This window comes from Oscarella lobularis, chromosome 20 (assembly GCF_947507565.1).
Source record: "Oscarella lobularis chromosome 20, ooOscLobu1.1, whole genome shotgun sequence".
Taxonomy (NCBI): Eukaryota; Metazoa; Porifera; class Homoscleromorpha; order Homosclerophorida; family Oscarellidae; genus Oscarella; species Oscarella lobularis.
In genome coordinates, this window is record NC_089194.1 from 346,461 (window position 1) to 366,431 (window position 19,971).

The window sequence follows — 19,971 nt, forward strand, 5'->3', positions numbered from 1 at the left end:
ATTCTACAAAATTGTGATGGACTTCTGCACTGCTAAATTCGCGTTTGAAGGTACGCAAAAAGTAATCGGAAAAAATATCTGAAAAATTAATAACTAGTTAGCAAACAGAAGCAGAAATTGTGAAGAACTAAAGAGAAGTCAGTAACAGAGAACGTGAGTTATTGGATGGCCTTGGTCATCACTTGCTTAAACTGTAAAGGCGATACTTTTGCATAGTATTTTCGCGTTGGCTGATGCCCACTTTGATATAAACATTTGCACGTGAGCTGGAAGATGGACGAATCTCTTGCTTCTACGTCTCAAGAGGACGGAGTAACACTTTGGGTAGGACCTTTTACGGCTCACGCTACGTCTGCCGAGTTGATGATGCTCTTCTCGTCTTACGAGTCGGCAATCAGGGACGTCGTTATATGTCAGGACGGCTGTCTGCATCACTCTAAAGGCCATGCTCTAATATTCTTTGATGACAAATCTGCCGCTTTAGAAGCTCAAAGAGAGCTGAATGGCACGCTGTTCTTAGGCAGTCCAATCGAAGTGAAACAAGAAGACACTAGTATGCATAACAGCTTGTCTTCAGTTTTCTGTCTTAACGAAATTTTCCTTTCAGGTGTATCTGATTCACCTAACTTGTCAGAAAAGTCATTTGGGTAAGCGTTGGCGTTGTGGGTGTTTTGGTGCATTGTTATCTTTCAGAGATTCAGGCGACTGCCTTTATGAAAAAAGTGTAACTTTCGAGGAGCCTCAAAACGATACCGTGTGGAAGTTACTGAAAAGGCAACTTATTAGCCAAATCTCATCTGAATTTCCGTTTATAAATTTGAAAAAGCGGGAAGAAGCCTACAGTTTCACCGTCGAGTTTCAAGGCAGAAAGCAAGACGTTGACGATGCTGTCGATTGGGCTGAAGAGAGACAAAAAGGCATCCTGTCTGGCAGCTGTTGCTGCGACACCAAAACGAAAGTTGAAATTTTAAAAAGGAGCCTTGATGATGGCGTGCTCGACTTGCAAGTATTGGCTACAAAGGCGAAAGTAGAATATAAACTACTCGAGCTGACTCAGGCGAAGGCAGTCATCGAAGTGGCATCTTTCTCCGAGGAAGACGCTTTTGCGTTTAGTCGTGCACTAGACAATTTTTTATCTGAGCAAACTGTTCAAGTAATGGAGGTGATCCAAGCTTCAGAATCCGAGATGGAGTTCTTGCAAAGGGGTCGCTTTTGCAAACTTGTCGAAAGCGACACGTTGTCTCTTGACGTATTCGACAGCAGTGTGATGTTGAGAGGCTCTAAATATGCAGTGCGAGCTTCGGTGCAAAAATTGAGAGACGTTTTAAGAGGTTTTATTGCCGAGGATTTTGACGTGTCGTATCCGCAATTGGCTTTCAATGCCGCAAAAGGAGAATTTCAAGCTATACAAAAACGTCGCAGTTCACCGGAGTGCGTCATTCACATTCTACCGCCGGATTCGTTGCCTTCCGGTGGTTTGGGAGCGTCTCGGATCTCTATTTTTGGAGTTGACAAAGACGCTATTTTATCTGCCAAGCAAGAGATGGTTGGTGTTCCTTGTCTTTTGAAACAATTTAGTCGAGCAGTCTCAGTTTCGTTTTTGAGTCGTTCAGATTTGCTGGAAAAGCTGATCGAATTAGAAAAGCAGCTGAACGTCGGTTTGAACATCAGAAAAAAGGACGTGTATGTCTATTCAACATCTCAGTCGCATTACAAACGCGCTGAAGTTCTTCTAAAGAAGGAAATCAAGGAATTAGACAAAGCCAGGCATTACAAAATTGCCGATAAATCACTTATGCAGACTCTCTGCTCAGCTGCCTGGACGGATGTTGTTCACTTGGCCAAGTCATCCAAGGTGTTTGCAGAACGAAATGAGGTGGACAACTCCATACTAATTCGAGGTCCGTCGCAAGGCGTTGGGAAATTCCGCAATGCCTTGGATTCTTTTGTCAAGGAAATCACGAAGTCAAGGGCTTCACCGCAGAAATCGGCATCCAGTAGCGTTTACAGGCATCCCAGCGACTTTGTCATGCAGGCTCTTTGTACAACTTATTGGAGAAAGGTCGTGGTTCAAGCTTCTCGATTCTTAGTTTTTGCTCAGAAGAATCGTCTCAATAATTCCATTCGAATATTCAGTGGCTCGGTGTTAAAAAAGTCTGATTTTCCAAAGGCTTCAGCTAAATTCTGCAAGGCTTTGGACTCAATGGCGCAAGCCATTGACGACGAAGCTTCAGAAAGTGACGAAGCTTCAGAAAGTGAACGGTAAGCGCTCATAGTATTGGTACCCATAGAAGCTTTCTAACATAGATGGTCTGGCTATGCGGCCACCCCCTTAATTTAAAAAGCAGATGGGCAGAGCAGTATTTAGAATAATCTCCTAAACAAGCCCAATTTGTAAAAAGGAAAAATTGGATTTTCTTTTTTTTAATTAAGATAGGCATTTACCCCTTATCTGATACGCACTTAATTTATCTACACTACAGGTGCGAAGCCGATGTCTCTGCTCCGGTGTGTGAAAGATGCATTTGCATTTGTGGAGGCAACGTCATGTTGCCGTTACTGAAAAAGTGGGTGATCGACCACGTGCGGTCCCGTTATCCGAAAGTCACCGCTCTAATTGAGTGCCATGCTTCTGTGCCAAAAATCTATTTGACGTTTCGAGGAAGGCAAAGTGATGTAGACTCAGCCGTCATTTTTGCCGAAGATAAGCGCCGTGGTTTCTCTTGGACCGAACACACATTCAACAGTAAAGAAATTGAATGCTTGCAAAGTGGAATCGAACGCGATACCCTTAAAGTACAGAAACTGAGTGAAAAGTTTGGCGCTGCTTGCGACGTTTCAAGACTTTCCGATGGAATTATTGGCGTGGCGGCAATGTCGCCTTTTGGTCCACAAGCATTTCGGAATGCTGTTGATGAGTATCTTCAGGAGAACTTGATTGTAACGGCAGAGCGTTTTCTAACCGAGATGCAACAATATCTTCTAACCCATCTATATGTTCAAAAGACCTGTCTCGGATTGCAGGAAGTTGTTGAAGAAAATGGCTTTAGGCTACATGGTCTGTCTGAAAATCGTCTTTTCCTAAAAGGCTCTCAAAGAAAAGTGGAGTTTGCTCTGGCAGAACTGGAGAAAATCCTCAGTCGATTCCAAGAAGTTTCGATTGACTTCTCGTATCCGGAGGGAGCACGTCAGATTGTTGAGAAAAAATTATATGCCGTTCAGAAGCAGATGATTAAAGTTCTCATCAACGTATCCTTTGTCATAGCTGAGGACATTCAGAATGCATTTCGAGTTACTCTTTCTGGCTTTGACGATTTATCTTCAGCAAAGGATACGATTCTTGCTCTCTCTCGATCCTATCATCGTTTTCATCAACCGATTAAAATTCCGGTTTATATTTGCTCGATTATATATCAACAAGCGTTAAACAAAAGCTTACCAGTGGAACGTTTTGAAGACAATGTTTTAATCGTTTTCGAAACATCATTTGAAGCCATGAAAAAAGCTGAGAGAGCAGTGAACGAGCTCTTGGAGAAAGCACATACTGAAAATTCACGCTCACTGTCACGCTTGAGTCCGTCTGACAAACCGTCTACAACAGAGTCTTGTTTTGGTTTAAAGACTCGTTCTTTCAGTGAGGATTTCTCGGCTAAAGTCAGTTCTTCTGCTTATGACGGAAGCTTGCGTCTTGGAATTAAGTTGGCCGCTTCATCGCTCAGCAGATCAAAAAATTTGACTCTTGTGTCTTCAAAGAAAATTGCTACGTCTGGCTCACCTAAAAGACCTAAAATTTCATTAAATTCTGTCCTGTCAGCGTCAAAAATTGGTGACACGAAAGAAAGGGAAGCTCCTTCGCTGCAGAAAAAGACAACTGATATTCCATGTACAGCCGGCAACAGTGTCGCTTCTTCGGAATGTGAAAAACGGCTTTGCATTTCTGGACGAAAAGTAATTCTGCCATTAATCAAGAAGCACATCGTGGCACATATACGTTTTCTATTTCCCAAAGTCACAGTTCTGCTTCACGACGACGACTCTGTGCCAAACGTCGTTGTGCAGTTTCGGGGAAGCGAAGACGACGTCGCTTCAGCAGTCCACTGGAGTGAAGAGAAGCGAAACTCCTTTTCTTGGACCTGCTACACGTTTGGCAGTGAAGAAACTGACTGCCTCTTAGGCGGCATCAACAGCAAAGTTCTGAAGCGGCGAATTGATCGTGTAGCCGCTTGCGACGTTTCGAGACTTTTCAAGGGAATAGTCGGCGTTGCTACAATATATCCAGAAGATCCCAAAACGATTAAGAGAGTGTTAGACTTTTATCTCGAAGAGCACTTGTATGTAACGGCCGAGTACCGTCTAACCGATAGGCAACTGGAATTCCTCAAATGCGTTCGTTTCCAAGAGCCCTGGCTCGGTTTTGGAGAAGTCGTCAAAAGTGGCGTTAAGACGCTGATGCCACGTGCATCTAAGAAATGTCTTATCCTAAAGGGTTCTAAGCAAAATGTACAGTTTGGAATGGAGCACCTTGAGAACATTTTCTGTCAATTTCGAGAAGACTCGTGTAAAATTGACTTTCCAAAGGGATCACGCCGGTTTGTCGAGGATGAACTAGTGCGCCTTCAGAAACAGATGTTCGAAAATGACGTTCTGTTTCATGCATCTCCTACTGTAGCTGTGAATCAAAATGAATTTCGTGTGGTACTTGCCGGCTTTGGCGACCTATCTAAGGCAAAGGACACAGTTCTTTCTCTCTCTCGATCTTTTCATCTTTTTAGCAAGGCGATTAATGCTCCGGATCATCTTCGCTCCATAGTATATCATCAAGCTTGGAAAGCAAATCTTCCCGTGGGGATAATTGACGAAAGCCTAGTTTTTTTTGAAACGGCGTCAGAATCTTCGTTGGCGACTGAAAAAGCTTTGAATGATCTTGTGGCCAAAGCCTCTGAGGAAGATCAGAATTTCGAACAGAGAATAACTACTCGAAATGAAGCGTCTTCAGCGAAAATTCTCGGTTTTGTTTCTCAAGACAAAATCCTCTCTGCTAAAGCTTTGGCGATTTCTCCGTGGAATACATCGACGAAGCTGGGCTTTCATTCGGAGTCAACACATTCTTCAAGGACGGAATCATGCGAAGTCAAACGATCTTTCGCCAATAGCACAGAGGAAGAAGCTGCTCCTGCTGCAGTAGCAGGAGGATTTAAGGAGTCAAAAGTTTTTAACAATCTATCTGCTTCAAAGAACTCAAATCGAACATCTCTTTCGCCAAACGTACCAAACAGTTCAGCGAGATCTCGCCTTTTAAAGAAAATATTTTTCTCCACTTCCGGCAAGTACCTCGAAGTTTGCACAGGAAGCGTTGCCGGCGAATGCGTCGACGTCATCATCTCTGCTACCGGCAGAGACCTTGTTCCCCAAGCCGACTTAGCCGAGATCGGCGGAACGTCGATCGGAGAGGAATGCTGTCGGTACGCGAAGGATAAGGGTTTGGTTGAAAAAGGTCACATTGTCGTGACGAACAGCGGATGTCTTCAATGCGATTGCGTTCTCAACGTAGTCACTTCCTCTTTAGGTTCAGTATTGGATTTGAGAGCTTCTCTGAAGGGATGCTTCGACATTGTCGAGGCAGTGTCGGCTTCATCCGTATCACTTCCTCTTTTATTCGACGACAGGAAAATGTCTGTTTTGAGTGGTTTTGTGTGTATGGTTGAGGAGATTCGCCGTCGTTTAGAAGAAGGGTCCTGCGTCAAATTCGTTCGTATATTCGATTCGAATTCCGAGTTGCTGAACTTTGAAGAGGACGAGTTTTTCCTTTGCAGGTCCACCTTGACGGGTTCAAATGATCAAGAGTCCAGTGAAATTTCTCAGTCGGGCGATACAGTCGCTGCAGCTAACTTGAAAAGGCATAAGAAGGAAACAAGCGAGAATCTAATTAGGTTAGAGGACGAAACAATGAAGAAAAGTTTCCAAAAAATGCCGGTGACCAAAGATAGCAGAGTGGAAGAGGAGGAGTCTTCCTCTTCTCCGCCCATTTCCCCTTTACCTAAAGAAGCCAAGAAAACAAAGCGTTCTTTATTTGTAAAGAAGTTTTTTTCAAATTTTAAGAAAGTTGTTCCAATTTCCGGTGCTCACGATTACATTGCCGGCGATTGTCTCGGCAAAATTCGTGAAATAGGGGACAGTTTTGGAGTACGAGTGAAGATCATCTACTTTGGATTCGGTGGTATTCATTCAGCGGAGCTGAAAGGCGTGAAATCGGACGTGTTGAATGCTTACAGAATGATACAGGTCAGTTCTAATATTTATTTTTTGGATAACCTTTTCGCAACAAGATTTAGGAAACGGTATTTACTCCTCTTATAACAGACTTGGAAAACTATCCTCTCGAATGGGAGCCTCAAACTGAAGAGGTGGAGCTGAAAAGGCTACGCAGTATGTCTTCCGAATATGACAAAGTGCTGAAGCGTATAAGACCCCTAATTCCAGAGGTCGGCGAATTATTTTGAGCTAGTTAAAGTGTGATTTTACTACTTTTCGTCTTTTCGCAGATAAGCCTTCGGAAAATCGAAAGAATCCAGAATCGACGCCTTTGGGACATGCACAGAGAAGAAGAGAAAAAGATGAGGCGCAATAACGATTGTGACGTAAATGCAATGGAGCTGTTCTACGGAGACAGAGATGCTGAGGAATCTCAAATATACTCCTCAGGCTTCGATTATCGTTTCACGCGTTCTGGCACGTGTGGTAAAGGTCACTACTTTTCCGTCGAAGCATCCTACTCGCATGATTGCGCTTATCAAGAGTCTTTTGGTCAAAGGCGCATATTTCTCGCTAGAGTACTGACTGGAAATAGCTTTGAGATTCCGCCTTGGCTAAACCTTCGTAGAGCACCACTCAGGTTGAAACGGACAGAATCTTGCGGAGTTGACATTGATTACGATTCTGTCTATCGTCCAGCTAACGGTAGCACGGTATTCGTCACGTACAGAAGCGAAAAAGCTTACCCACTTTATCTTATCACTTACACTTTGAGACGCTCACTCTTCTCACAATAACATTTGTAAGAAAACTCGTTATTAGGTGTAACTCTTAGTTTTATATACGGTATGTGCGGAATAAAATTCATTTTAATTTTGAACTGCAATCTGACTTCATGGGCTCTTACGAGAAACATTGCTCCAGAATCTTCTTCACATAATTAGTACGTCTCAAGCAACGAATTTTGTCGTCGGATTCGATCGAGAAAAGCATAATGAAAAGGTATGCCGGTTTATGTCTATATTCACAGCATGCATGTGCTAGATTCGACCTCGTGAGATCCGTGTCCAAAATTAATATTCTTATTTCATGCTGTCGAGTATTAGTCATAAATGAATTTACGTCTTTGTCTACGTTTTCTCACTGGCCAGGTACGCCTACAAGTTCCATTACATCAACATCATTGTGCGAATTGTTTTCGGGGTTTTTACTGCTACCAAATCGTTCTTAGACCCACCAGTGGAAGCATGAAGCAGTACTACGTAGCGCACGCTATTACAAGACTTCTCGGTTTTTAGCCCATACAATACAGTACAGTTCGTGAGAATGGCAGTGAGAAGATCTCGAAACAGCGTTGACATTGACGAGGGTTAGGCCTTTTCTTCTAACGGACCCCTTCTAACGCTCGACTACGTCTTTTTTTACTAGACTTTCTTTCGGCTGTCGAAAAAGGCGATCAGAAGAAAGTGTCGTCGTATATTCAACGTAATCCGCGTACGTGGAAGAGAGCAAACTATAAGGTACGACGAGTAGTGTCGAATCAGAACGTCAAATCTTCGATTTTCACGGCATATTTAGGGTGATCAAACGTGTCTTCATTTGGCATGTGACGCTAAAATGGCACGATTTTTGGTTTCAGCTGGAGCAAACATTGAAGCTAGTGCTCTTGTATTGATTGATTTATCAGTAATCGCTAACCATTAACAAATGATCAACTAATTAATTAAAGGGAATGACGCCTTTTCTCTCGGCCGCTTCGAATGGAAAAGAAAAAGTAATGGAAGTTCTCATTGAAAATGGATGCAATATTCATGAAAAGACCGGCGTAGGCAAATCGTTCATGATGAGTTTGTTACTAATGGATGCCTGTATATAGTTTGGGGATGCATTGGTACATGCGTGTCTTGGAGGTCATTTGGAAATTGTTAAACGGCTAATTGAATCGGGATTCGATGTCAATGACACATCTAACATGGTATTAAATTTAACGTTTACCTAATTACGTAGTGGCCACATGTAGTTTGGGCTCTAGTTTTTTGGTGAATAGAATATGTAAGCAAATACCTTGTGGTAATTACTGCTCAATTGCAAATGTTGTGGGCGGGATAATCAAAATAAAAATGACTGTTGCTAGGGCTTCTACCATTAGACGTCATTTCTGTTCATCTTTCTTTTCTAGGCAGGCAACAATTCTCTTCATTGGACATGTTGGCGGAATCTCGTTGAAATTACAACGGAATATTTGCTTTCAGTTGGGGCAGATATTGAAGCTGTCAATTTTGTATTGATTTTTTAGCAGCAGCAGCTTTAATTGCAACAACGACATTTATTTATAGTGCGGAAGAACGCCGTTTTTGGAAGCAGTTTGCTGGGGAAAAGAGAGAGTGATGAATTGTCTAATTGTAAATGGATGCAATATTTACGCAAAAGACAATGTGAGATTACTACGAAAGGCGGTGTAGGAATACCCTTCATAGTTTGGCTTGAGTGATTTAGGAACGTAGAGGAGCCATTGAAATTGCTGCTATGGAAGGTCACGTTACTCTTCGAAGAAAACTCGTAAATATTTTCAGCGAACGAGAGGAAAGCATAGATACGAATATTGTCTGGTCTATATCGACGCGAGTTTTCTGTAGACCTTTCATTCTAAAGGTAGAGCGGTTAGAGCGGATGGAAGTGAGACAACTCCACAACATGAGGTAAATCTAAGCATACGTTCTATTCCACTTTTGTCGTTTGCGCTTGTACGCAAGCGAAAGGTAGACCAATTTATTAAAGTTGATGTTTTGGAAATGTCAAACCGTGGGGTTACATTTATAGACTACGTTGTACGACTTTGGACTAGAAACATTAAACCAATTGATTTTCTTGAAACAGCACTGGGCCTTATCGATCATTGAGTTGTTATCAGATAAATGTAACTTTGCAAGAGAACTGACGTGCACTGAGTTAGGAAATATTGCCAATTGTGCTTCTTTCTTATCAATGATTACAATTCATTAGCTTGAACGTCAGCTGCAGATTTGCCTTGATAAGTGTGAAAAGGAGAAGAAGGCTGCTTGTGCGGAGAAGGAAAATGTCTTAGAGGTACATGTATGGCCAGCTGAGCAAATGTTGGTCAGTGAATTATCGCGTGCACCGCTTTAGCTGGTTCAAGAGCTACAACGTCGCCTAGAAGAGGAGAGATCTTCTCGAGAAGAGGAGATTCGTCTCTCGTCTGAACAGGTAAGTGGGATTACTGTTAATTGTAAAAGATTCTATGCTGCATTGCGATATACATTAGCTCGTTCGTGATGCGCAAAACGAGAAAGCTAGAATTCTTTCAGAATACGAGGAAAAAATGAAACAATTTCAGAGAGCCAGTCAGTGCCTTCGTGAGCGATATGCTCGTTCGGAAACGGAACTCAGTACATAGAAAGGTAGCATGACTCGAAGGTCACGATTTATTTTTAGAAAGGATGTGCGCTCAACTGGAAGAGGAGCGCGACCAGGCAAGACTTGTCGCCCAAGAAGCGCAACGTAATTCGAGAAAAGACGAACATGTACGTCTAATATCGTCGACCGACGTTGAAGTGAGTGACGTCAAACTCGGTGGAGGATCATACGGAGGTAAGATAATCTTCGATTTGGCTAATCGTTTATTTTCATTGTAAGACGTCCGTGTGGGTCGTTGGCGCGGCTGCAACGTCGCCGTCAAAACGTTCTTTGACTTTCTTCGCGTCGAAGCTTATCTTCGTCGATTGGAACAAGAAATTTCAATCTGCCTCCAACTTCGTCATCCCAACGTCGTTTCTTTGCTTGGCGTTATCACTCAAGACGGCATGCCACTGAGACTCGTATCAGAGCTTCTCGAAGCATCCCTCTTTGATGTCATCATCGCTGCTGACCGACGTCTATCTCTGAGAGAACAAGTCGACGTCGCAATCGGCTGTTCGTCTGGAATATGTTATATCCACGGTCTCGACATTCTTCACGGGGACATTCGATCGACAAATGTCGTCGTCACGTCTGTAATGGAAGCGAAAGTCTGCGATTTGGGAGCGGCTCGTTTTTGCGAAGTCTTCAGTCTGTCGTCTGGGCCAATGAGTCCTGATTACGTCGCTCCGGAAAGGCTCGAACCGGATGAGCACAACACGAAACTCGCCGACGTCTATAGCCTCGGCGTGACGTTCATCGAATTGATGACGGGAGAACAACCGGCAGCAACAAAGAGAATGGCCCAGGGAACAAGTGTTCGCCATCCTATCATAAGGCGTCTTGGCCTAGCAATGGTAGATGTCGATCGTTCAAAGAGGCCTTCGGTTACGGAATGCTTGGCCAGATTGGAAGTGATCCAGGAATCTGACAAGGAATACCAAAGGTGTCCAGCGAAGAGAATGGTCAAAGGTAAGATGCATGGAGGAGAGAAAGTGGAGTTAGTGGGTGAGCCATGGGACTAAAGCACAGACTAAAGCACAGGATATCCTTGAGGCACCTAATATTTATCATTACTCGTCTTGACGCTTTTGACTTTCTTTTGATTTTATATTTTTGCAGGTTACATTTTTCTACATGTTGTGACTATGTTGTGTTTGTTCTTATACGGGCGGTGCTGTCCATATTAACTGTTGTGTCCTTTTTGCAGTCGTGAATGGAGACCCTCGCGATTTCTAAGCGTACGTTTGATGATTAGGAAGGTGCACGTGCACTCTAGATGTCATCGCTGTCACCATTTCAGCTCCTATGCAGAAAAATGATAAATGTGTCTCTGTAGTCAGTCTATACTTTACCATAGAGTTCTTAACTTACACTGAGCTTGTATAGTTTATTACTGCTCTAAAACACGTCCGATATCGAGTGAGTCGCCCCTAAGTCGATGGTGCATGCAGGTCGCGCGCGAGTGTCGTCGCCGAAATAGCGAAGCGCCTGGCGGTTTTCGTCTTTTACTAAACGCTTTTACACTTTTGGTCTTGAATGCATCCCCTGAGGCGGGCGAAAAGCAATCGAAAAGCCGAATTTATTCTCATTCCTAGAAGTAATCCGGGATGTTAACGGTTTATCATTTCGCGTCCGAATCCGGTCCCATCGCGGCAATCGTCGGTGTTCTGGGCGTTCGAATGCGTTCTTAGTCGGTTTCTCTCGCCGTTGAAACGGCGAAAAAGGTGTAAAGCCTTCTCAAAGGAGCAAATGAAAGCCTTTCTTCCTGCCCTCCCGGATATCGATTGTTCATTTCCTCGCCCAAAGTCGATAAGCGCTCCGTGACAGCCTAAAACTGCTTCGGCGACGAGCTCAGGGCCGTTGATCAAAGAGTATGCATGCAGGTAGACCTGAAGTGAGCCAGACAATATTCGATTTTTCGATATAGGGGACGAACGTACATATTGCGTCATCATCATCTCCGAATATGAATTTGAACGACAAGGCTTGCCTATTTGCATCCGTCTTGCATGGAGCTCTTCACGTTTTCTTCAACGTCGTTTTCATAAGGAACGAAAACATCACTTCACGTCTCGATCAACCCCGGAGAAACTAGATCGATCCTTGCTGTCTGGAGCCCAGCATTTTTAAATGATTTCTCCATTCATCGGCCTGTGGATCGGCTGTCGTCAAGTATTCGGGGTTGGTATATGACAGCCGATCCGACGCGAACCTGTCAGAAGGAGGTATTTTCTATTTCCAAATTTTTCACATAACAATTCCGTAACTAATTAGAAATTTTTAGATTTTCGTGTTCTTTTTTTACCTGTATACGTCAACAGAGGTTCCATAGCGTTTGTGTGTCAGCACCTAGCTCTGAGCCAGGCCGTCCTTTGGTTGAGAAGGTGCTCCGAGCTCATTCATGTTGTACAGGTCATCTGAGTTTGCGTGAGTGCTACTTACTCAAACTCAGATTTAGATCCGCCTCTATCGCTAGAACGCCTACTGTAGGCGTTCTAACGATAGAAGCACATCTACATCTACCGTGTCCTCATGAGGAATGATAAGTGCCTGAGGGAAACAAGGTGCTAAGCATGGTCCTTTCTCAATGAGACATTCTGCTGCAAAGAAATAAGCAAGCAAACACTCCGTAATACTCTATGCACTATGCACTGTACGCTATTTTATAACGCTCATCTCTTATTCTTTTAGGCAAAAACTAACATAAAGGTGTGACTACTGAGAAACTGACCGTAATCAGGGTTTGAACAGTTATCCTGCAGCCGTCTCCTTCTGAAGGCGTTTCGTACTGGTCTTTCTCCTTTGCGAGCTTCAAAAGTAGTGAAGTAGACAAACATTTGTGTCTTTTATAAACTCTAAGTTATAGTTTGCTTTACAGTGACGAAGAAATGAAAAAGGTGCGGCGACGGAGTGGCAACAACGAAACCAACGTATGTACAGTATTATTTTAGGGAGAATTGGCGAAGAAGAAGTTTTCCTGTCATTGATGGAAGCACTCAGGCTCAAGAAGAATTTTCCGAAGTTTCCATCCACCTCCGGGCCCTGAGGTGATTAAACAAAACCGGCCCAACTCTTGAGCCAGAGAGGTGAAACGTGGCTCGAACGCAGGGGATTCAATCCCCTACTCCAGTGGCATGAGTGATAAACTGCCACCCCACTTGGGCAAGACGCGGTGGGTTACAATAGCGGTCCCCCTGGAATCAGGCCGGCAGAACTCACATCCGAGCGCTGCCGGTCCCAGGCGTCCGAGCCGGGAGACTAAATAGGCTCTAACTCCGACGGGGGAGTAGTGAGGTTGACCCCCACCCAACCGAAGTCTGCACGCACCCTTGCGGTGTGTGCAGGTGGACAGCAGAACAGGAGACACTTACGCGCAAATTTTTCCTTAATTTCCGGTTTATTTCCGGGTTTTATTTACAAAATCTTCTATGTTTATGTTGTTTGCGATGCAGTTTTTCTTTGTGCACACAAGGCCCCGAAGCAGTTTAAACTTTAATGCAATGGTCGTGCTCAGGACCCTGTCGCATCTACTCTACCTATGGTAGTAAACTACTTTCACTACTACTACTATAATAACTACTAAAAGACTGTCATATAAAAAAATAAGGAGCCTACAAAGACGCTTTCTCTCCTTCTCATTTCTTCACGAAGTTCTGACGCAATAAGAGAGTTCCATACGAGAATGTTCCCAAGATCTACCTAGGAGGAGACCATAGCAGTTTCTTGGACTATCTCACATCGGCTCACTTTCTTCGTCGGCTTCTGAAACTTTTCCGCGTTTTCCGTGCTCTTTTTGAAAGAAGGCGCTTCTTTCAAAACATTCAACCCGCCTGGCAGATGAGTAGAGTTGCTGTCAATGATATCCCCTGTGCATTATTTCCATGACGACAAAAGGTGTAACTTTTCACCTCCAGAATACATGACAACATTCGGATGACGAATCGTTTTCATTACTCCAATTTATCGAGCAAATTCGGCTCAACAGCGTTTAATGATCTGCATTTGATAGAACTGTAGTCGTTTGATGGCCACTACTATTTCTGTCTATGTACCGTGGTATAACTCCCCGTAGGCTCCTCAGATCTCTGTATCCAAACGTTTGTCAAATTTAATTTCTTCAATTCCTATATTCGATACGTTTTCAAAATTTTTTAAATTGGCTTTCTTACGCTTTTTGTTGTTGTACAATTTGTACAGGATTATTGAAACTCCCATGACAACTACCAGCAGAATTGCTCCAGTCAAAGACAGCGACGCAGTTCGAATTTTGGAAGAGACCGTGCAGTACCCTTCACTGTCTCCGGAGCTACACATGCGTATTTGGCACGTACCTTGTTTTCAACGCTTGCGGCCATCTTCAGAGTAGATGTTCCACTCTAAAAAAGACGTTGATCCGTTAGTGTTGTAGGCACGCCGGAAGCGCAACACTCTTAGCCATTGAATGAATAGCTCCCTGGAGAGCAGTTTCTGCGACAATCATAATCTTCCAATTCGCCCGGGAATAATAATTGTATTATGTATAGTACTTATAGTGAGTATTTACTGGTAGGGCCCCCAATAGGGTGGGCATCGCATGTGCATTTCTTCATCTCTTCTTCGTCGCCGAACTAGAGAAATAGAGAAAGGGAATGAAATAAAACGAACGGCGGGTTAACGCGATGAGGGATTGCTTAGATGCGAGCGGATTATACTCGCGTCGTTTCGTCCGCGCGCGTGGCGAAAAGCCAATGGGGATTACAAACAGCTAACGTCACGCATTGCTTCGACGCGCGATAGGTGTGCGAGCTCCGACGGACATGATCGACAACGAGTATGATCACTGAGAAAGTATAACGTAGACAACGCTTACCAAAGCGCGATCCCAACGGCAAATCTGAGTCTGCATGCGCCTCACAGCCGCGTTAGAGTCGCCGAGATGAGCACGCGGCGCGGTAGGAACAAGGATTCAGGAGGGAGAGTAGAGACAAAGAAACACTTCAGTTAAACTCCCGGACATTGACACCCCGCCAAAAGGGGGCGACCAATGAGAGGAGCTAGCGTGGCCCACGTGAGAAACGGCTAGATCTATAAGAGTTCACATCATGTATGCGCATCCATTATCTACCAATCCGTTACTAGTATGACGACGGCGACGATGCATACAGTGTAAAGTTCATGATGACCAACAACAATCATACAAGCCCACCACAAAAAGGGACTTCACGAAACGAAGTCCAATGACACTTAGCCTCCCAGACCTTCTCTCGCGTGCTATAGGGTGGGCGTGCCGGGCGCGAGAGAAGGTCTGGGCACGCTCCTCATGCAGGCCTGTTCCTTTGATCTCAATTGACATATCAGAGCACTTCTTTCGCGCCCGGCAGGTCTGGGACTCCAAGACTATACGATGGACAGACTACATGTCTTAGCTTTGTATATTCCTCTTGGACTAAAGGCAGGGAAGGCGTGAAGACATGGTATTTATGACGTACGTTCACAAGAATGCAATTTGTCTGAGAATGTCACGTGATATCTATAGATACATGCATGTCTAGTAGAAGGTCAGAAACGTGAAAATTGAATCAAAACAGAAAAAAACAACGGGTGGAGAAATCATGCACGGGTTGATCACTAGCCTCAACGTTTATATAGACCTAACCCGTACTATTTCTTACTCTCGTCAGAGCAGAAAACGCAATAGAAACAGTAGTTATTAGTAATGGTAGCAATACCATAAACTACCGCCACTGCATTGCCAAATACTAAGCAACTCAGAGCAAGGGCCATTGCTGCAATCATTATTGCAGTAATTATTACTGCAGCTGACTTTTGACACGATTATAGCGACATAGCTCCCACCCATCCCAAGATCACGTGCCACAATTTCTGTAATCCGCCTTGAAAGCAGAAAAGACACTAAGCGTCTCCTTTATCGGCGGGGAAAGACTTTCCCTGATCATAGAAATGCCATTCGAGGGCAACTGATCTTTGTGCAACTTATTGAAAGCAATTCGATGACGAGTCTTTTGCTTTCAGTGTCTCGTGAGTAAGGTCACAAGATCGTCATCATAGAGATGAAGCCGCAGCTTTTGCGCCTTCTTACCGTTCTCTCACTGATTACGTTTTACGAGTACTTCGCACTTGCCCTTCTTAAGTCCATCGATTACCCTCCCAAATGTTCTACACAATCGGTTGCAAACGGTTACTTTCCGAAAGGTTGCTATGTCGACATAGACGACGTCGTCACTCGCCCTTTTTGCAGCAAGAAGTCAGTGGAGCCAAAATTGTCAGTAACAGCTGTCAGATTTCCTAATAGCAACGAAACAAATTTGTACCTTTGGAACTGGGAGCAAAAAGTATCCGTTTTTGATTTTCTCTATAGCTCAAAGATGGGGGTATGGATGAGCAGTATTAGAAGAAACTATTTCCCGAAGTTTAATAAAAACAATTTCATGGTTTCGTTATGTTCTAGATTTATTGTTTACTATGACTCTGATGACGGAGTACTAGTATGCACATTTTTGTATAGAATTCCTGTTCTTTGCAATAGCTATGGTGCTCCAACTACACAAATCGTGCATCAGTATGTTAAAGTTGTTGAGCCTAACATTACTTCTGTTTGCAACGAAACTGTTATTCTCTTTGCTACAAACAAAGATAAAAACGAAATTTGGAAACTAAAATACTTTTATGATCATCAATTCTACTTTGATGGATGGTCAAAAGTCAACGTTACAAATGCATCAACTATCGAGCCAAAATTTCGTGACTCCAACATTGCAATATCTTTCAAAGAAAGAATACTTTATATCGTCGGAAATAACAAGACGTCTTCCAGTCAGTTAAGAGAAGTCTGGCTTTTTGACGCATCAAACATAACGTGGAGCAAGATCAGCATGATCTCAGTGCCGTATGGAGAAGAGAAACTAATTGGCCATTGTCTTCAAAACAATAAACTTTTATTGATCTGCTCTTCTGTGTCCTGCTCAAAGTACAGCTACGGCTTAAACGGCTGGTCAAATGATCAAAATGTCGTTTTTTCGATGCAAAGTACTTTGCCTAAAAGAGAATTTTCTTTTGCAGTTATCGAAAGAAGCATCATCATTATAAACAATTGCGTGTTCTACAATTTGACGTTTACCAAGACAAAAACAATCGTTAGAGAACTTCGCAACAACGCAAAAACTTATCTAACGTTTGAAAAGGCAAGGAGCGTCCTTTCAGTTCGTTTAAATCTCTACTATTATTTCCTAATATTTCCAAGAAAAAAGTCAGAAGAACCCGTACTTGCTTTGCACTACCCAAGCGAAGAAATGCCGGCTAGAATGCAATTCGAAGTTCTTTTGAGCCAGCCAAATTTGCCTCAGCTTTCCGGCTGTACCTTATCGGCATTGGAACCATATTCTTATCTTATTGTTTATGGAGGAGTGAAGGGTGATTGGAATTTTAGTAAAAGTCTACCTCAATCAGAAAAAGAACTAAATGGGTTTATCTGGTCAATTTATCCATTTTCGTACACTGGTTGGTCCACGGATTCGTTCTATTTGGAAGACTTGCCCCCTCCAAGATTTCAACATAGCGCCTCAACAACAAACAATGGCTTATTTGTATATGGAGGGCTAGGATTTCGAAAAGGGAAGCTGGAAGTTTTCAATGACCTTTGGCAACTTAAACTAGATTCTTCAAATAATTGGCATTGGTCATTACTTGTTCCAAATAAAACATCTGGGCCTCTTCCATATATGTTTGGGCATACTGTGAGTTGGTTTCAAAATCCGTATAGCAATGAGAATATTGTATTCGGTTGTGAAAGATCTCGGCTTGAAGAAATCTGCAACAGTACCAATGCTTACATAGTTACCTTTGAGAACAACTCGACTTGGAGTAAAGTTTCGACAGGCAACACTCAACCATCTTTACATGACAGAACGTTTCCAGAGCTTTCACCTATCTCCTGCTGCAGCAATTATAATCTCATCAATATAGCAAAAAACGACAACATATTTACTGGTTACTGGCTCCCTTTCCTGAAAAGTTTGCAAGGCGTTCTTCTTTCTCTAGCCTACATCAAACATAATTTGGTAGCAGTTTTCCTAGTGTCAGATGGCACAATTGACGATCCTGAGTACAAGTACTACATAACAAAAATGGTATGCCCTGACGGGTCGGAAAAAATAGATGACTACAAGTATGGCAAGTTCGGTTGCAGCCGTTGCACTTCTGGAAGCTATTCCTTTAATGGCTCTCAGTGTTTAAACTGTCCTTTTGGAGTAAAAACAGCGAAAAACGGATCAGCATCTATTTTAGAGTGCAAGATCTGCACTGAAGAAGGCCGCAGGCGTTGCCAACAAGGTACATGCCTTGTAACAAATAACAGAATGAAATGCGTTTGCAACCCCGGATACAATCGCGACAGTGAAGGGTACTGCACGGTCAAGTCAAAAATTCAAATTGCCTCGCTGTCTTCGACTGGAGCAATTCTGCTGGTAGTTGTCACGGGAATTTCAATTATCCTATACAAGCTGTACCAAATCAAAAAGCGAAACGAGGCTAATATAAAAAGTTTTGAAAACGTGTGGAATATAGGATTTGAAGAAATAAAATTTGACAAACGTTTGGACACGGAGATCTCAGGAGCCTATGGAGAGGTTTACCGCGGTACATACCGGCAAATAGCAGTAGCAATAAAAAAACTTCAGCTCTATCAAATGCAAATTATTAAACGAAGTCGGGCAGAATTTGCGCGCGAAATAGAGGTCATGAAAACAATTCGTCATCCTAATGTTGTGATGTTTTTCGGAGGCGGAAAGTTTCGAGATGGTACACCTTTTCTCGTAATGGAACTAATGCACAGGGGATCGCTGACAGCGATTTTACACAACAGTTCTATCGTCCTTCAAAACGAGACTAAGTTCTCATTCGCTTTGGATGGAGCAAGAGGAATGAGCTATCTTCATCGGATGAATCCTCCGCGGGTTCACCGTGACTTGAAGAGCGCCAATCTGCTCGTCAGTTTAGATTGGACTGTTCGTGTTGCTGATTTTGGCTCTGCAAGGCTGGTGGAATCTTCGAAAGAAGCGCCTTCTCGTAGAAAGGATCAAAGACAGCGCGGAAGAAGAGTCTCAGAAACAGACATTGAAATCGAACCGCTGCTAGATAGTCAACGCACTGCGATGACTCTGGAAGTTGGCACGATGCAATGGCTTGCCCCAGAGGTGCTAGCACGCAAGTCGTACGGAGCTTCTGTCGACGTATACAGGTAAGACACATGAAACGTTCTTTCAGCCTATGAACTGACTTTTAGTTACGGAGTTGTTATGTGGGAGATTTGGACAAGGAAAATACCTCACTCCGATAGTGGTTACAGATTTGCATCTGATCTTAAGGCGGCTGTCATTGAAGGATATCGACCCAACATGCCCGACGACTGTCCAGAGGCCTATGCAGAAATCATTAAAAAATGCTGGGCTCCAGACGGCAAAAATCGACCAAGTTTCTCTGAGGTCGAGGCGTCCATTAATGTTTTACTTTCTTCTGAATACGACGTCGAAGAAAACATGAAGGACCCAAACGAACACAAGTAGCTAAAAAAGAAACGTACTCTTAATTCATATATGTATGCTGTACTGCGTGTAGTTCCTTTTGTAGTTCGCTTTAGATGAGACCCCTATCACAGTATCAAGGTCCCTCATTGTAATTATGGAAGAAAATTTAACTCACTTTGACATTTTTCTATCACTGAATCATCGAAAAAGCTGCGCTTATCCTCTAATGCGCTGCAACGGAGATCGTCGCGCTTCAAGTCGATTCTCTTGGTCGCGCGAGTCTCGTAGTTGAAGGAATAGTTGGAGTGCAGAAGTTTTCAGAACGCTTTTCGACTGTCGGTCAAGCTAGAACGGCCCCTCTGGCACGGTTTCTCGCGATAAATCACCCTAAGCTTCGCATTGGAAACAGCTAGGTAGACTAAATAGTCTCTAGCCATATCCCGTCTACCGCTTCTTCAACCGAGAAAAACGAATGTGATTGGACCGTTCGGAGAGATCGTGCCTCGACGCCCGCCAGCTGTACGTGCCGCGAACGGACCACGATCAACAACGCGCTTACAGCTAGCGAAGCGCCGAAAGGGACCGTATATATAGACTACGTGCTTCGGCTCGCTTACCAATTATCGCCGCCAAAGCCGAGCTGCATGCGCCTTGTAGAGGTGATGAGGTCGGTTGAGACGAGGATAAGGCGAGATTGGGCTTCGGGAATGGGGAGATATGGAGATGGCGACCGAGACAAAGAGACACTTCAGTCTGCATGACCCGGACTGAAGCACCTCGG

At 43.5% G+C, this 19,971-nt stretch overlaps 2 protein-coding genes and 2 long non-coding RNA genes across 7 annotated transcripts; 2 read left to right on the plus strand and 2 right to left on the minus strand.

Moving 5' to 3' along the window:
• The first annotated feature begins 107 nt into the window (after positions 1 to 107).
• LOC136199239 (uncharacterized) lies at positions 108 to 7,049 on the plus strand. The gene is made up of 6 exons (XM_065989412.1): positions 108 to 553; positions 608 to 647; positions 694 to 2,262; positions 2,484 to 6,282; positions 6,333 to 6,482; positions 6,543 to 7,049. The coding sequence occupies exons 1-6, from the start codon at positions 274 to 276 to the stop codon at positions 7,047 to 7,049; spliced, it is 6,345 nt and encodes a 2,114-aa protein (XP_065845484.1). The 5' UTR covers positions 108 to 273.
• A 495-nt stretch (positions 7,050 to 7,544) lies between these two features.
• Positions 7,545 to 11,012, plus strand: LOC136199327 (probable serine/threonine-protein kinase DDB_G0271682). 2 transcript variants are annotated; one of them, XM_065989513.1, is made up of 11 exons: positions 7,545 to 7,621; positions 7,681 to 7,772; positions 7,831 to 7,920; positions 7,982 to 8,077; positions 8,129 to 8,227; positions 8,432 to 8,533; positions 8,589 to 8,687; positions 8,749 to 8,951; positions 9,256 to 9,339; positions 9,400 to 9,477; positions 9,536 to 9,592. In XM_065989513.1, the coding sequence occupies exons 1-9, from the start codon at positions 7,579 to 7,581 to the stop codon at positions 9,335 to 9,337; spliced, it is 906 nt and encodes a 301-aa protein (XP_065845585.1). In that variant the 5' UTR covers positions 7,545 to 7,578; the 3' UTR covers positions 9,338 to 9,339; positions 9,400 to 9,477; positions 9,536 to 9,592. The 2 variants fall into 2 exon arrangements, with proteins under 2 accessions (XP_065845585.1, XP_065845584.1); XM_065989512.1 differs by lacking the exons at positions 7,545 to 7,621; positions 7,681 to 7,772; positions 7,831 to 7,920; ... (3 more) ...; positions 8,589 to 8,687; positions 8,749 to 8,951 and adding exons at positions 9,147 to 9,200; positions 9,706 to 9,861; positions 9,907 to 11,012 and having other exon boundaries at positions 9,536 to 9,659.
• Positions 11,013 to 13,191: 2,179 nt separating this feature from the next.
• Positions 13,192 to 14,599, minus strand: LOC136198931 (uncharacterized). 2 transcript variants are annotated; one of them, XR_010672938.1, is made up of 4 exons: positions 14,519 to 14,599; positions 14,213 to 14,276; positions 13,417 to 14,152; positions 13,192 to 13,368 (listed from the first exon to the last, which is right to left on the minus strand). It is a non-coding gene; the product is annotated as an uncharacterized lncRNA (long non-coding RNA). The 2 variants fall into 2 exon arrangements; XR_010672937.1 differs by having other exon boundaries at positions 13,417 to 14,136; positions 14,196 to 14,276.
• A 3,709-nt stretch (positions 14,600 to 18,308) lies between these two features.
• LOC136199316 (uncharacterized) lies at positions 18,309 to 19,948 on the minus strand. Of its 2 annotated transcripts, none has more exons than XR_010673038.1 (5): positions 19,808 to 19,948; positions 19,366 to 19,751; positions 19,135 to 19,312; positions 18,991 to 19,084; positions 18,309 to 18,931 (listed from the first exon to the last, which is right to left on the minus strand). It is a non-coding gene; the product is annotated as an uncharacterized lncRNA (long non-coding RNA). The 2 variants fall into 2 exon arrangements; XR_010673039.1 differs by having other exon boundaries at positions 18,309 to 18,938.
• Between the last annotated feature and the right edge of the window lie 23 nt (positions 19,949 to 19,971).